Genomic DNA, 16322 nt, shown 5'->3' with positions numbered 1-16322 from the left:
GCTTGTAGCGTCATACCCAAGAAGACTCGAGGCTGTAATCGCTGTTAAAGGTGCTTAAACAAAGTACTGAGTAAAGGGTCTGAATACTTCTGTAAATGTGATCTATATATATGTTGTTGTATATATATAAATTAGTGAACATTTCTAAAAACCTGTTTTTGCTTTGTCATTATGGGGTATTGTGTGTAGATTAATGAGGGGAAAAAACTATTTAATCAATGTAACAAAATAGGAAAAAGTCAAGGGGTCTGAATACTTTTGAATTTACCACAGGTGGACTCCAGTCAAGTTGTAGAATCATCTCAAGGATGATCAATGGAAACAGGATGCACCTGAGCTCAATTTCGAGTCTCATAGCAAAGGGTCCGAATACTTGTAAATAAGGTACAGTACCAGTCAAAAGTTTGGACACACTACTCATTCCAAGATTTTTCTAGATTTTTATTATTTTCTACATTGTAGAATAATAGTGATGACATCAAAACTATGAAATAACACATATGGAATCATGTAGTAACCAAAAAAGTGTTAAACAAATCAAAATATATTTTATGTTTGAGATTCTTCAAAGTAGCCACCCTTTGCCTTGATGACAGCTTTGCACACTCTTGGCATTCTCTCAACCAGCTTCATGAGGTAGTCACCTGGAATGCATTTAAACTAACAGGTGTGCCTTGTTAAAAGGTAATTTGTGTCATTTACATTTTACATTTACGTCATTTAGCAGACGCTCAGTTGTGTTGTGACAAGGTTGGGGTGGTATTCAGCAAATAGCCCTATTTGGTAGGTTAGACAGAGGGTATAGGGTTACTGTAGATCAGCAAATTATCAAAGTGGAAAGTTAATCCCTTTTACAACATTTGTTACATTTTGTTAAATCAAGTTTCATTTTTCTCACATTTTGTTAAAGTCTGCTCTTGCAATGCTGGACGTAATCGGGGACAGTATGATGCATTGTGTCAATTCCATCAGTTTTCTTTGGGCTTTGTCTGCAGAAAAGGATATGTGTACTTAGTCCAGATTCTTTCAGCTTTTTGATTGTGGGAGATACTAGTTTGTCAATGACGTCAGGGGTAGATTCCTTATGTTTGGACTGAGTGGGGGTGCAGATTCTTTAGGTTTGGACTGAGTGGGGGTGCAGATTCTTTAGGTTTGGACTGAGTGGGGGTGCAGATTCTTTAGGTTTGGACTGAGTGGGGGTCCAGATTCTTTAGGTTTGGACTGAGTGGGGGTGCAGATTCTTTAGGTTTGGACTGAGTGGGGGTCCAGATTCTTTAGGTTTGGACTGAGTGGGGGTGCAGATTCTTTAGGTTTGGACTGAGTGGGGGTGCAGATTCTTTAGGTTTGGACTGAGTGGGGGTGCAGATTCTTTAGGTTTGGACTGAGTGGGGGTGCAGATTCTTTAGGTTTGGACTGAGTGGGGGTGCAGATTCTTTAGGTTTGGACTGAGTGGGGGTGCAGATTCCTTATGTTTGGACTGAGTGGGGGTGCAGATTCTTTAGGTTTGGACTGAGTGGGGGTGCAGATTCTTTAGGTTTGGACTGAGTGGGGGTGCAGATTCTTTAGGTTTGGACTGTGTGGGGGTGCAGATTCTTTAGGTTTGGAGGCGGTGGGGGTTGATAAAGAGTAAAGAGAGGAGGGGGAGGAGTTTGTTGGCGTGCCATTGAGTCCTTAGGAGAAGGAAAGGAGGCATTGCATAGCTGAATGAACGGCAGGCAGACAAAGAACATAGATTAGATTACAACTGTCCTTAAACTAAGAACTAGAGCCATAAAACTGCTGACTCTGACAACCCTAACAACCACTTAGGTTATCTGGTCACACACACACGTACACACATACACACATACAGTTGAAGTCGGAAGTTTACATACACTTAGGTTGGAGTCATTAAAACTCGTTTTTCAACCACTCCACAAATGTCTTGTTAACAAACTAGAGTTTTGGCAAGTCGGTTAGGACATCTACTTTGTGCATGACACATGGAATTTTTACAACAATTGTTTACAGACAGATTATTTCACTTATAATTCACTATATCACAATTCCAGTGGGTCAGAAGTTTATATACACTAAGTTGACTGTGCCTTTAAACAGCTTGGAAAATATCAGAAAATGATGTCATGGCTTTAGAAGCTTCTGATAGGCTAATTGACATCATTTGAGTCAATTGGAGGTGTACCTGTGGATGTATTTCAAGGCCTACCTTCAAACTCTGTGCCTCTTTGTTTGACATCATGGGAAAATCTAAAGCTATCAGCCAAGACCTCAGAAACAAATTGTAGACCTCCACAAGTCTGGTTCATCCTTGGGAGCAATTTCCAAATGCCTGAAGGTACCACGTTCATCTGTACAAACAATAGTACGCCAGTATAAACCCCATGGGACCACACAGCTGTCATACCGCTCAGGGAAGAAGACGCGTTCTGTCTCCTAGAGATGAACGTACTTTGGTGCGAAAAGTGCAAATCAATCCCAGAACAATAGCAAAGGACCTTGTGAAGATGCTGGAGGAAACAGGTACAAAGTATCTATATCCACAGTAAAATGAGTCCTATATTGACATAACCTTAAATGCCGCTCAGCAAGGAAGAAGCCACTGCTCCAAAACCGGCATAAAAAAGCCAGACTACGGTTTGAAACTGCACATGGGGACAAAGATCGTACTTTTTGGAGAAATGTCCTCTGGTCTGATGAAACAAAAATAGAACTGTTTGGCCATAATGACCATCGTTATGTTTGGAGGAAAAAGGGGGAGGCTTGCAAGCCGAAGAACACCATCCCAACCGTGAGGCACGGGGGTACAGCATCATGTTTTGGGGGTACTTTGCTGCAGGAGGGACTGGTGCACTTCACAAAATAGATGGCACCATGAGGAAGGGAAATTATGTGGATATTGAATTAACATCTTAAGACATCAGTCAGGAAGTTAAAGCTTGTTCGCAAATTGGTCTTCCAAATGGACAATGACCCCAAGCATACTTCCAAAGTTGTGGCAAAATGGCTTAAGTAAAACAAAGTCAAGGTATTAGAGTGGCCATCACAAAGCCCTAACCTCAATCCTATAGAAAATCTGTGGGCAGAACTGAAAAAGCGTGTGCGAGCAAGGAGGCCTACAAACCTGACTTAGTAACACCAGCTCTGTCAGGAGGAATGGGCTAAAATTCACCCAACTTATTGTGGGAAGCTTGTGGAAGGCTACCCGAAACGTTTGACCCAAGTTAAACAATTTAAAGGCAATGCTACCAAATACTAATTGAGTGTATGTAAACTTCTGACCCACTGGGAATGTGATGAAAGAAATTAAAGCTGAAATAAATCATTCTCTCTACTATTATTCTGACATTTCACAGTCTTAAAATAAAGTGGTGATCCTAACTGACCTGGGAAGACAGGGAATTCTTACTAGGATTAAATGTCAAGAATTGTGAAAAACTGAGTTTAAATGTATTTGGCTAAGGTGTATGTAAACTTCCGACTTCAACTGTACATACATACACTGTACACATACACACACACACACACACATGGCTGATATGAAACGTTGACCATTTTCTCTGCTTTCTTTTGTGTCCTGTACTTACAGATGGAATGGCTGCAGGTGTTTGTGTGTGTCTGTGTGTGTATGCGCATGTGTACATGCACACATGTTTGTGTTTGCCCTGCAGGAAGTCACTGATACTCTGTTTGTTCCAGAAATAGCCCAGTGAACCATGATCAGGAATGCAATGATAATGATTATCAGTGTACTGTATGTACTCTGTAGTTAGCGACCATCCTAAGAATAGCAGAAACGTGTAATCTAGAATATGTGGCTGTGGAGACATCTAGCACATATCTGCTCTCATCAGGACGCCTGAAAAAGAATCTCATGTAGTGTCTGTCCGTCCGTCCGTCCGTCCGTCCGTCCGTTCGTCCGTCCGTCCGTCTGTCTGTGACTCTTGAAGGTCAGTGGAGAGTAGTTGAATTAATTTAATGACGTTCTGACTGTGTGTGGATCTATCCTACAGTCTGTGTAGAGTAGACTGTGTGGGTGGTTTGTTGATGAGAAAACCATAAAGTCTGTGTCTTTCAGGACTTTGCAGAATGTAATGTAGGATAATTGATGATGATTGACTTGTCACTTTGATGTGACATGTATGTACAGTATAGTGCTTATGCCAAGCTGTACATCACAGTAGCTCTCAGTTCTAGTACATTTATTAAAGACTGTGGAAATCATCATCCCAGTCTTTGGCAGGCCTTGGTGTTGTTCTGGGTAACCGTACGTTTTGCTGTCATGAGTTGGGTCTTTGTCTGGCTCACAAAGGCTCCAGACAGTCCTGTCTCCTCTGTCTATGGTGTGGACTGTACACTACAACTAAATCTAAGGACTAAGAACTAAATCTGAGGACCAGTGTTTCCTCTGGGAAAAACATTTGGCCATGTGGGGAAAAGGTTGCAGATGGGGGGGGGTTGAAGGCCCCCCCTTGGATAATTTTTATGTAAAAGGATTGAGTTCTGGTGACTTTAAAAGGACATTTTACTCAAAGATAAAATTATGCTGACATAATTTCCACCTCCAGAAATGAGCAATGTAATGTATTGGAACAATTATTTGTAAACGTGTAAAATTATTAAATCAAGATAATACACTTTTTAATAACCCAGGAGCTTGTTGTGTTGCGAATTCCATTCTGTGAGCGGTGAGGCAGACCTAAGGCTACCAGCCACGCATGCATTAAAACTTCTTATGGATCCCTTCACGCGCCAATCCCTTTAGCGGGATCGATTTGACAACATCCAGTGAAATGGCAGCGCGCCAAATTCAAACTACAGGAATATCAATATTCAAGTTTTAGAAACTTTAGAGTGTTTTCTATCCAAATCTACCAATTATATGCATATCCTAGCTTCTGGGCCTGAGTAACAGGCAGTTTACTTTTGGCACGCTTTTCATCCGGACGTCAAAATACTGCCCCCTAGCCTTAAGAAGTTTTAAGAGTGAGTGTGTGGAGCCGTGAACTGTCCCTTATTTGTGTGGTGCTAAAACATTCTAATTTGTCCACGCGCAGTTCCCTCTCCCCACGTGAAAATAAGACATGTTGCCAAGTTCACTTTCACTGGATAGCCTAGCTCACGCTAAAATGGCCAACTTCACTGGATAGCCTAGCTCACGCTAAAATGGCCAACGTAGGCCTTACCGGAGAAATAAAAAGAAAGGTTATGATCAGTGAAGAGGCTACAACATCATTGTGGCAACAGGTGCTGCGCGAGGGCAATACCCAGTTTGGAAGGACAACAATGGGGTAGATGGTTACACAGCCTGCACATAGTGCAAGCAGGTAGGCCTATTTGTTTTAGATAATTCAGTTAATTATTTGAAGCTTTCGTTTATTATAACATACACAGGCCATATAAAGTGTAAACCGATGCGGCTGGTAAAAGTTTGAGTAGCCTACTTAATAAATGTAACCAGTGGCGATTTTAGCATATAAATCTTGGTGGGGCAAAAAAGAAAAAAGTGGGATGCATGCCAGCAAAGCCACTACACAACACAACACTAAACAATACATGAATTGCACTATAACAGTGACAAGCGGTGCCCACAAACTGTTAGGGCCTACATAAAGCTGTCCCAACATCTTACCACTGCTACACCTGGCTATCAACAGTTCATTCAGCCTCATTTACTGCCTTTTAAAATCATAGCTGATATGGCTGACTTGTTTAAACAAATGTTGTTTCGAATGACAATTGAGATGTACAAACTATGGCACAGGGGGACAACAAGTGGATAAGAGGCAATCCGTAATTTTGATTAAGACATTAATTAATGAGTGAGCTAGGACCGATGTAACGTTAGTCAATATAATTATTTGTTTAGCACTTTTGAAATGTACAGGGACAGAATTCAGAACATGGGCCATTCTTACAGTATTCTCCCTGTACACCAAGTCAGAACCATAGGATAAATAAAGGGGGCATATAAGCAGACAATGAAAGCTCTTACAATATTCAATGATTACATTTCTCTAAAACAAGTTATAGGCTACAGTTAGAACAGTAGGCGAAAACTAAGAGGGGTAAATAGACCAAATTATTAGGGTGAGGCACATGGGCTACTAACATCTTTCTAAACAACATACACTTAGTATTACTTTCTTAGCTACAGTATATATACAGTCGTGGCTAAAAGTTTTGAGAATGACACAAATATTAATTTCCACAAAGTTTGCTGCTCAGTGTCTTTAGATATTTTTGTCAGATGTTACTATGGAAGACTGAAGTATAATTACAAGCATTTCATAAGTGTCAAAGGCTTTTATTGACAATTACATGAAGTTGATGCAAAGAGTCAATATTTTCAGTGTTGATCCTTCTTTTCCAAGATGTCTGCAATAAATTAACTTCTGGGCCACATCCTGACTGATGGCAGCCCATTCTTGCATAATCAATGCTTGGAGTTTGTCAGAATTTGTGGGTTTTTGTTTGTCCACCGCCTCTTGAGGATTGACCACAAGTTCTCAATGGGATTAAGGTCTGGGGAGTTTCCTGGCCATGGACCCAAAATATTGATGTTTTGTTCCCTGAGCCACTTAGTTATCACTTTTGCCTTATGGCAAGGTACTCCATCATGCTGGAAAAGGCATTGTTTGTCATCAAACTATTCCTGGATGGTTGGGAGAAGTTACTCTCGGAGGATGTGTTGGTACCATTGTTTATTCATGGCTGTGTTCTTAGGAAAAATTGTGAGTGAGCCCACTCCCTTGGCTGAGAAGCAATACCACACATGAATGGTCTCAGGATGCTTTACTGTTGGCATGACACAGGACTGATGGTAGTGCTCACCTTGTCTTCTCTGGACAAGCTTTTTTCCGGATGACCCAAACAATCGGAAGGGGATTCATCAGATATAATGACTTTACCCCAGTCCTCAGCAGTCCAATCCCTGTACCTTTTGCAGAATATCAGTCTGTCCCTGATGTTTTTCCTGGAGAGAAGTGGCTTCTTTGCTGTCCTTCTTGACACCAGGCCATCCTCCAAAAGTCTTTGCCTCACTGTGCGTGCAGATACACTCACACCTGCCTGCTGCCATTCCTGAGCAAGCTCTGTACTGGTGGTGCCAGTCAACTTTAGGAGACGGTCCTGGCGCTTGCTGGACTTTCTGGGGCACCCTGAAGCCTTCTTCACAACAATTGAACCGCTCTTCTTGAGGTTCTTGATGATCCGATAAATGGTTGATTTAGGTGCAATCTTACTGGGAGCAATATCCTTGCCTGTGAAGCCCTTTTTGTGCAAAGCAATGATGACGGCACGTGTTTCCTTGCAGATAACCATGGTTGACAGAGGAAGAACAATGATTCCAAGCACCACCCTCCTTTTGAAGCTTCAAGTCTGTTACTCAATCAGCATGACAGAGTGATCTCCAGACTTGTCCTCGTCAACACTCACACCTGTGTTAACGAGAGAATCACTGACATGATGTCAGCTGGTCCTTTTGTGCCAGGGCTGAAATGCAGTGGACATTTTTGGGGGGGATTCAGTTCATTTGCATGGCAAAGAGGGACTTTGAAATTAATTGCAATTCATCTGATCACTCTTCATAACATTCTGGAGTATATGCAAATTGCCATCATACAAACTGAGGCAATAGACTTTGTGAAAATTAATATTTGTGTCATTCCCAAAACTTTTGGCCACGACTGTATACAGTATCTATATCTCCCTGCCATATTACATCATTTATGAAGCAGCATACAATACATTTTTGGACTCACATTGTTCATGCTGTGCTCACTTGAACAGGAAGGTGGCGCGGTGGTCCTCAGAGTTAACAGTTGTTTTGAGTGTGGCACAAATCATCCTTCATTGACAGCATGGCCAATGTTGAATTTTATCATTTTAAATTTGGAAAAGAGCCCCTTAATCCCAGACTTGGAACCAAAGAGCCACTGTCGCTGATTCCTTCCAAACCACTTGTTGAATTTACGATTTCCAACTTGTTGTGTAATGTTTATGTCCAATGGCGATTTGCACCGATACGTTTCATCTATAATTTCCCTTCATTATTTATCTTCATATGACAAGGATTAAAAAGTATTTGCCAGTAGATTGTCGACCTGATTCATGATGACGACTTCTAGCTAAGATTGTGGAAGTATGATGTTGACATGATCAGTCCAATCAAAGCTACGGTACATATAATGTGATTTGACGTCATTTTATCTGTGGCCAATGACCTTGAGCCTTCTTGGATGGGCACTTCTATGGCAGCAGCCGAAGGGCTAACATTTTCAAGGTCTCCTCTTACACTTGGCAGTGACCTAGACTTGGCGCTCCGCTAACGCTTGCCGTGCGGTACAGAGAGAACAGTCCATGACTAGGGTGGCTTGAGTCTTTGACAATTTTTAGGGCCTTCCTCTGACACCGCCTGGTATAGAGGTCCTAGATGGCAAGAAGCTTGGCTCCAGTGATGTACGGAGGCCGAGCAGTTTCCATACCAGGCAATGATGCAACCAGTCAGGATGCTCTTGATGGTGCAGCTGTAGAACCTTTTGAGGATCTGAGGACCCAAGCCAAATCTTTTCAGTCTCCTGAGGGGGAATAGGCTTTGTCGTGCCCTCTTCACAACTGTCTTAGTGTGTTTGGACCATGATAGTTTGTTGGTCATGTGGACACCAAGGAACTTGAAGCTCTCAACCTGCTCCACTGCAGCCCCGTCGATGAGAATGGAGGCGTGCTCGGTCCTCCTTTTCCTGTAGCCCACAATCATCTCCTTTGTCTTGATCAGACTAAATTCGATTCTGGGAATTCCCTCCCTATGGCACTCGTAATTTAAATGCGCCATCGAGAGGAATATTTATCTCGCATAGAACACACAACAGCATGCCGATTAGGTAAATAGATAAACTATTCTACTATGGGGTAAAGTAAATGTGGACTGTTCCAGCATCTTCAAAAATACACAATCCTTTTTTCAGTTACATTTTCTGTGACTTTAGATTAGTCCAGTTACCATCGCCATGGCATTGTCCATTAGCTGTTATAAGAGGTACTAATTTTTCATGTTCCATATTTTGGGGGCGTGGCGTCATTGATTGCAGCGGAAAAACTGCTAAGGACTAAGAACAAATAAGTAAATCTAAGGACTAAGAAGTGAATCTAAGAACTAAGAAGTAAATCCAAGAACTAAGAAGTAAATCTAAGGACTAAGAAGTGAATCTAAGGACTAAGAACTAAGCCATGTTCTCCTCTCCTGTGTTCCAGCGACCCTCCAGAAGAAGTGTGAGTGGCCCGCCCCCCCTCTCAGTGGGGACTGGAGGAACGGACGGACAGCCACTTCTATAGACGGAGTCAGCCTCTCCGAGGGAAACCTACTGCTGCAGGTATACAGAGTGTGTGTGTGTGTGTGTGTGTGTGTGTGTGTGTGTGTGTGTGTGTGTGTGTGTGTGTGTGTGTGTGTGTGTGTGTGTAGGGTTTTTCTGCATCAAAAAGGGGCTTAGGTGGTGGGCGTGACAGAGGGCGTGGCAATGAGCGCAGTTGGCTGTCGGTGCGGCTAAATTGTACTTTAGCATTTTAGAGACGTCCATCTTGGCGGTGTAGAGAAATCTTTGCATTTTAAAGCACATTTCCTACAATTCTACACATTTTGCTATGCAGCTGAGGGAAGGTAATTTCCTGTAATTTGACGTATTTTGCCATGATGCTGAGACAGGATTTTGCAGTTTTAAAGGTAATTTCCTGCAATTTTATGCATTTTGCCATGGCTATTGCTGTGTTCGTCTGCTCAAACATAACAAAATTAGTACTGCTAAATTAATTGTTTTGATAATTTTCAATTTTCCCTGACTTTTCTTTTATTTTGGTGATTGTTAGTTCACAAAGATTATATTCAAAAAATATATGTAGGTCCATTATCTGTTCCACATACTTTATATCTGATTTTAGTCATTTAAGTTTACACTGAAAGCTTTTTACCAAACGTTTTACACTGTTTGGACTTTGACTACCCCAAAAAATGCTTAGACGGTCCGCCCTAGGATTACAATGGTTGTGTGTGTCCATGCTTATGTGTGGTGTGTGTGTACGTGCGTATGTGTGCATGAATATCTGTGTGTGTGTGTGTATGGGTTTCTCATGTGCTCTCTCTCTCTCTGTAGGCTCTGAATGGTTTTGTCCTGGTGGTCAACACTGATGGCTCTATCTTCTACGCCTCTCCAACCATCCAGGACTACCTGGGCTTCCACCAGGTACAACATGATTATTACTTATTGATTATGCTTATACAGTGCATTCAGAAAGTATTCAGACCCCTTGACTTTTTCTAAATTTTGTTACATTACAGCTTTATTCTAAAATGGATTAAATATCAATCTACACACAATACCCCATAATGACAAAGCACATTTTTTTTTACATAAAAAAAGAAAAAACTGAAATATCACATTTACGTAAGTATTTAGACCCTTTACTCAGTACTTTGTTGAAGCACCTTTGGCAGCGATTACAGCCTCCAGTCTTCTTTTTGGGGAGTTTCTCCCATTGTTCTCTGCAGATCCTCTCAAGCTGTCAGGTTGGATGGGGAGTGTCGCTGCAAAGCTATTTTCAGGTCTCTCCAGAGATGTTTGATCGGGTTCAAGTCCGGACTCTGGCTGGGCCACTCAATGACATTCAGAGACTTGTCCCGAAGCCACTCCTGCGTTGCCTTGGCTGTGTGCTTAGGGTCGGTGTCCTGTTGGAAGGTGAACCTTCGCCCCAGTCTGAGGTCCTGAGCGCACTGGAGCAGGTTTTCGTCAAGGATCTCTCTGTACTTTACTCCGTTCATCTTTCCCTCGACCCTGACTAGTCTCCCAGTCCCTGCCGCTGAAAAACATCCCCACAGCATGATGCTGCCACCATCATGTTTCATGGAGCCAGGTTTCCTCCAGACATGACGCTTGGCATTCAGACCAAAGATTTAAATCGCGGGTTCATCAGACCAGATAATCTTGTTTCTCATAGTCTGAGAGTCCTTTAGGTGCTTTTTGGCAAACTCTAAGAGGGCTGTCATGTGCCTTTTATTGAGGAGTGGCTTCCGTCTGGCCATTCTACCATAAGGCCTGATTGGTGGAGTGCTGCAGAGATGGTTGTCCTTCTGGAAGGTTTTCCCATCTCCACAGAGGTACTCTGGAGCTCTGTCAGAGTGACCATCAGGTTTTTGGTCACCTCCCTGACCAAGGCCCTTCTCCCCCGATTGCTCAGTTTGGCCCGGCTGCCAGCTCTAGGAAGAGTCTTGGTGGTCCCAAACTTCTACCATTTAGGAATGATATAGGCCACTGTGATCTTGGGGATCTTTAATGCTGAAGAAATGTTTTGGTACCGTTCCATAGATCTGTGCCTCGACACAATCCTGTCTCGGAGCTCTACGGACAATTTCTTCGACCTCATGGCTTGGATTTTACTCTGACACGCACTGCCAACTGTGGGACCTTATATAGACAGGTGTGTGCCTTTCCAAATCATATCCTATCAATTGAATTTATTTACTACACATGGACTCCAATCAAGTTGTAGAAACATCTCAAGGATGATCAATGGAAACAGGATGCACCTGAGCTCAATTTCGAGTGTCATAGCAAAGGGTCTGAATTCTTATGTAGCTAAGGTATTTCTGTTTTTAATTTTTTTAAATAAAAATCAGTTTTCACTTTGTCCTTATGAGTATTGTGTGTAGATTGATGAAGAAAAATAGATTTAATCCATTTTAGAATAAGGTTGTAACGTAACAAAATGTGGTAAAAGTCAAGGGGTCTGAATACTTTCCTTAGGCACTGTAGGATTATTGATTATAGGATTTTGACAACTCAGGCTGCTTTCTATCTCATTATTTAGGACTAACTGTACTTTGAGGATTCTGAATATCACTCTGGCTATTAATGTGTTTAGTATTGTACACAGTACCAGTCAAAAGTTTGGACACACCTACTCATTCAAGGGTTTTTCTTATTTTTACTATTTTCTACATTGTAGAATAATAGTGAAGACATCAACACTATGAAATAACACATATGGAATCATGTAGTAACCAAAAAAGTGTTAAACAAATCAAAATATATTTTATATTCTTCTAAGTAGCCACCCTTTGCCTTGATGACAGCTTTGCACACTATTGGCATTCTCTCAACCAGATTAATAAGGTAGTCACCTGGTATGCATTTCAATTAACAGGTGAGCCTTGTTAAGAACATTTGTGGATTTTTTTTCCTTAATGCATTTGAGACAATCAGTTGTGTTGTGACAAGGTAGGGATGGTATACAGAAGATAGCCCTATTTGGTAAAAGACGAAGTCCATATTATGGCAAGAACAGCTGAAATAAGCAAAGAGAAACAACAGTCCATCATTACTTTAAGACATGAAAGTCAATCAATCCGGAAAATCTCAAGAACTTTTACGTTTTCTTCAAGTGCAGTCGCAAAAACCATGAAGCGCTATGATGAAACTGGCTCATATGAGGACCGCCCCAGGAAAGGAAGACCCAGATTTACTTCTGCTGCAGAGGATAAGTTCATTAGAGTTACCAGCCTCAGAAATTGCAGCCCAAATAAATGCTTCACAGAGTTCAAGTAACAGACAAATCTCAACATCAACTGTTCAGAGGAGACTGCGTCAATCAGGCCTACATAGTCGAATTGCTGCAAAGAAACCACTACTAAAGGACACCAATAATAATAAGAGACTTGCTTGGGCCAAGAAACACGAGCAATGGACATTAGACCGGTGGAAATCTGTTCTTTGGTCTGATGAGTCCAAATTTAAGATTTTTGGTTCCAACAGCCGTATCTTTGTGAGACGCAGAGTAGGTGAACAGATGATATCTGCATGTGTGGTTCCCACCGTGAAGCATGGAGGAGGAGGTGTGATGGTATGGGGGTGCTTTGCTGGTGACACTGTCAGTGATTTATTTAGAATTCAAGGCACACTTAACCAGGTGTGCCTTGAAGGCCATCCCATCAGGTTTGTGCTTAGTGGGACTATCATTTGTTTTTCAACAGGACATTGACCCAACACACATCCAGGCTGTGTAAGGGCTATTTGACATAGAAGGAGAGTGATGGACTGCTGCATCAGATGACCTGGCCTCCACAATCACCCAACCTCAACCCAATTGAGATGGTTTGGAATGAGTTGGACTGCAGAGTGAAGGAAAAGCAGCCAAAAAGTGCTCATCATATCTGGGAACTCCTTCAAGACTGTTGGAAAAGCATTCCTCATGAAGCTGTTTGAGAGAATGCCAAGAGTGTTCAAAGCTGTCATCAAGGCAAAGGGTGGCTACTTTGAAGAATCTCAAATATAAAACATATTTTGATTTGTTTAACACTAACACTTTTGGTTACTACATGATTTCATAATTGTTATTTCATAGTGTTGATATCTTCACTATTATTCTACAATGTAGAAAATAGTAAAAATAAAGAAAACCCCTTGAATTAGTAGGTGTCTCAATACCTTTGACTGGTACTGTATATTTCTGTCCAGTCTGATGTGGTGCACCAGTGTGTGTATGAGCTGATACACATGGATGACAGAGCCATGTTCAGGTGTCAGCTTCCCTTCGCCCTCAAGCCCAACCAGGCCGACTCAGAGGCCGGACCAGATGGTATGTTCAGTATACTTATTTATTTATTTTATTGAACCTTTATTTAACTTGGCAATTCAGTTAAGAACAAATTATTATTTACAATGACAGCCTAGCAAAAGGCCTCCTGCGGGGACGGGGGATAAAAAAATATTATATATATATACTGCTCAAAAAAATAAAGGGAGCACTTAAACAACACAATGTAACTCCAAGTCAATCACACTTCTGTGAAATCAAACTGTCCACTTAGGAAGCAACACTGATTGACAATAAATTTCACATGCTGTTGTGCAAATGGAATAGACAACAGGTGGAAATTATAGGCAATAAGCAAGACACCCCCAATAAAGGAGTGGTTCTGCAGGTGGAGTCCACAGACCACTTCTCAGTTCCTATGCTTCCTGGCTGATGTTTTGGTCACTTTTGAATGCTGGCGGTGCTTTCACTCTAGTGGTAGCATGAGACGGAGTCTACAACCCACACAAGTGGCTCAGGTAGTGCAGCTCATCCAGGATGACACATCAATGCAAGCTGTGGCAAGAAGGTTTGCTGTGTCTGTCAGCGTAGTGTCCAGAGCATGGAGGCGCTACCAGGAGACAGGCCAGTACATCAGGAGACGTGGAGGAGGCCGTAGGAGGGCAACAACCCAGCAGCAGGACCGCTACCTCCGCCTTTGTGCAAGGAGGAGCAGGAGGAGCACTGCCAGAGCCCTGCAAAATGACCTCCAGCAGGCCACAAATGTGCATTTGTCCGCTCAAACGGTCAGAAACAGACTCCATGAGGGTGGTATGAGGGCCCGACGTCCACAGGTGGGGGTTGTGCTTACAGCCCAACACCGTGCAGGACGTTTGGCATTTGCCAGAGAACACCAAGATTGGCAAATTCGCCACTGGCGGTGGGTCAGTCATGGTATGGGGTGGCATTTCTTTGGGAGGCCGCACAGCCCTCCATGTGCTCGCCAGAGGTAGCCTGACTGCCATTAGGTACCGAGATGAGATCCTCAGACCCCTTGTGAGACCATATGCTGGTGTGGTTGTCCCTGGGTTCCTCCTAATGCAAGACAATGCTAGACCTCATGTGGCTGGAGTGTGTCAGCAGTTCCTGCAAGAGGAAGGCATTGATGCTATGGACTGGCCCGCCCGTTCCCCAGACCTGAATCCAATTGATCACATCTGGGACATCATGTCTCGCTCCATCCACCAACGCCACGTTGCACCACAGACTGTCCAGGAGTTGGCGGATGCTTTAGTCCAGGTCTGGGAAGAGATCCCTCAGGAGACCATCCGCCACCTCATCAGGAGCATGCCCAGGCGTTGTAGGGAGGTCATACAGGCACGTGGAGGCCACACACACTACTGAGCCTCATTTTGACTTGTTTTAAGGACATTACATCAAAGTTGGATCAGCCTGTAGTGTGGTTTTCCACTTTAATTTTGAGTGTGACTCCAAATCCAGACCTCCATGGGTTGATAAATTGGATTTCCATTGATTATTTTTGTGTGATTTTGTTGTCAGCACATTCAACTATGTAAAGAAAAAAGTATTTCATAAGATTATTTCTTTCATTCAGATCTAGGATGTGTTGTTTAAGTGTTCCCTTTATTTTTTTGAGCAGTGTACATACAGTTGAAGTCGGAAGTTTACATACACCTTAGCCAAATACATTTAAACTCAGTTTTTCACAATTCCTGACATTTTCCTCCTCATGATGCCATCAAAAGCTTTTCCCATGATGTCAAGCAAATAGGCACTGAGTTTGAAGGTAGGCCTTGAAATACATCCACAGGTACACCTCCATTTGACTCAAATTATGTCAATTATCCTATGAGAAGCTTATAAAGCCATGACATAATTTTCTGGAATTTTCCAAGCTGTTTAAAGGCACAGTCAACTTAGTGTATGTAAACTTCTGACCCACTGGAATTGTGATATAGTGAATTGTAAGTGAAATAATCTGTCTGTAAAAAATTGTTGGAAAAATGACTTGTGTCATACACAAAGTAGATGTCCTAACCGACTTGCCAAAACTCTAGTTTGTTAACAAGACATTTGTGGAGTGGTTGAAAAACGAGTTTTAATGACTCCAACCGAAGTGTATGTAAACTTCTGACTTCAACTGTATATATAAACTCAACAAAAAAAGAAACTTCCTCTCACTCTCAACTGCGTTTATTTTCAGCAAACTTAACATGTGTAAATATTTGTATGAACATAACAAGATTCAACAACTGAGACATAAACTGAACAAGTTCCACAGACATGTGACTAACAGAAATTGAATAATGTGTCCCTGAACAAAGGGGATCAAATCAAAAAGTAACAGTCAGTATCTGGTGTGGCCACCAGCTGCATTAAGTACTGCAATGCATCTCCTCCTCATGGACTGCACCAGATTTGCCAGTTCTTGCTGTGAGATGTTACCCCACTCTTCCACCAAGGCATCTGCAAGTTCCCGGACATTTCTGGGGGCAATGGCCCTAGCCCTCACCCTCCGATCCAACAGGTCCCAGACGTGCTCAATGGGATTGAGATCCTGGCTCATCACTGGCCATGGCAGAACACTGACATTCCTGTCTTGCAGGAAATCACGCACAGAACGAGCAGTACGGCTGGTGGCATTGTCATGCTGAAGGGTCATGTGAGGATGAGCCTGCAGGAACGGTGCCACATGTGGGAGGAGGATATCTTCCCTGTAACGCACAGAGTTGAGATTGCCTGCA

At 42.4% G+C, this 16322-nt stretch overlaps 1 protein-coding gene across 1 annotated transcript in view; it reads left to right on the top strand.

The window, feature by feature from the left end:
* The window catches only part of LOC106568332 (uncharacterized), a 57185-nt gene that overhangs the window by 28223 nt on the left and 12640 nt on the right, over nucleotides 1–16322 (top strand). The window contains exons 3-5 of the mRNA XM_014138588.3: nucleotides 9250–9368; nucleotides 10143–10232; nucleotides 13500–13620. Coding sequence (XP_013994063.2) covers nucleotides 9250–9368; nucleotides 10143–10232; nucleotides 13500–13620 — 330 coding nt within the window. The remainder of the gene's footprint in view (nucleotides 1–9249; nucleotides 9369–10142; nucleotides 10233–13499; nucleotides 13621–16322) is intronic.

This window comes from Salmo salar, chromosome 13 (genome assembly GCF_965601325.2).
Source record: "Salmo salar chromosome 13, fSalSal1, whole genome shotgun sequence".
Taxonomy (NCBI): domain Eukaryota; kingdom Metazoa; phylum Chordata; class Actinopteri; order Salmoniformes; family Salmonidae; genus Salmo; species Salmo salar.
The sequence above is the reverse complement of the archived record's forward strand: the minus strand, read 5'-3'. Positions and strand labels throughout refer to the sequence as shown.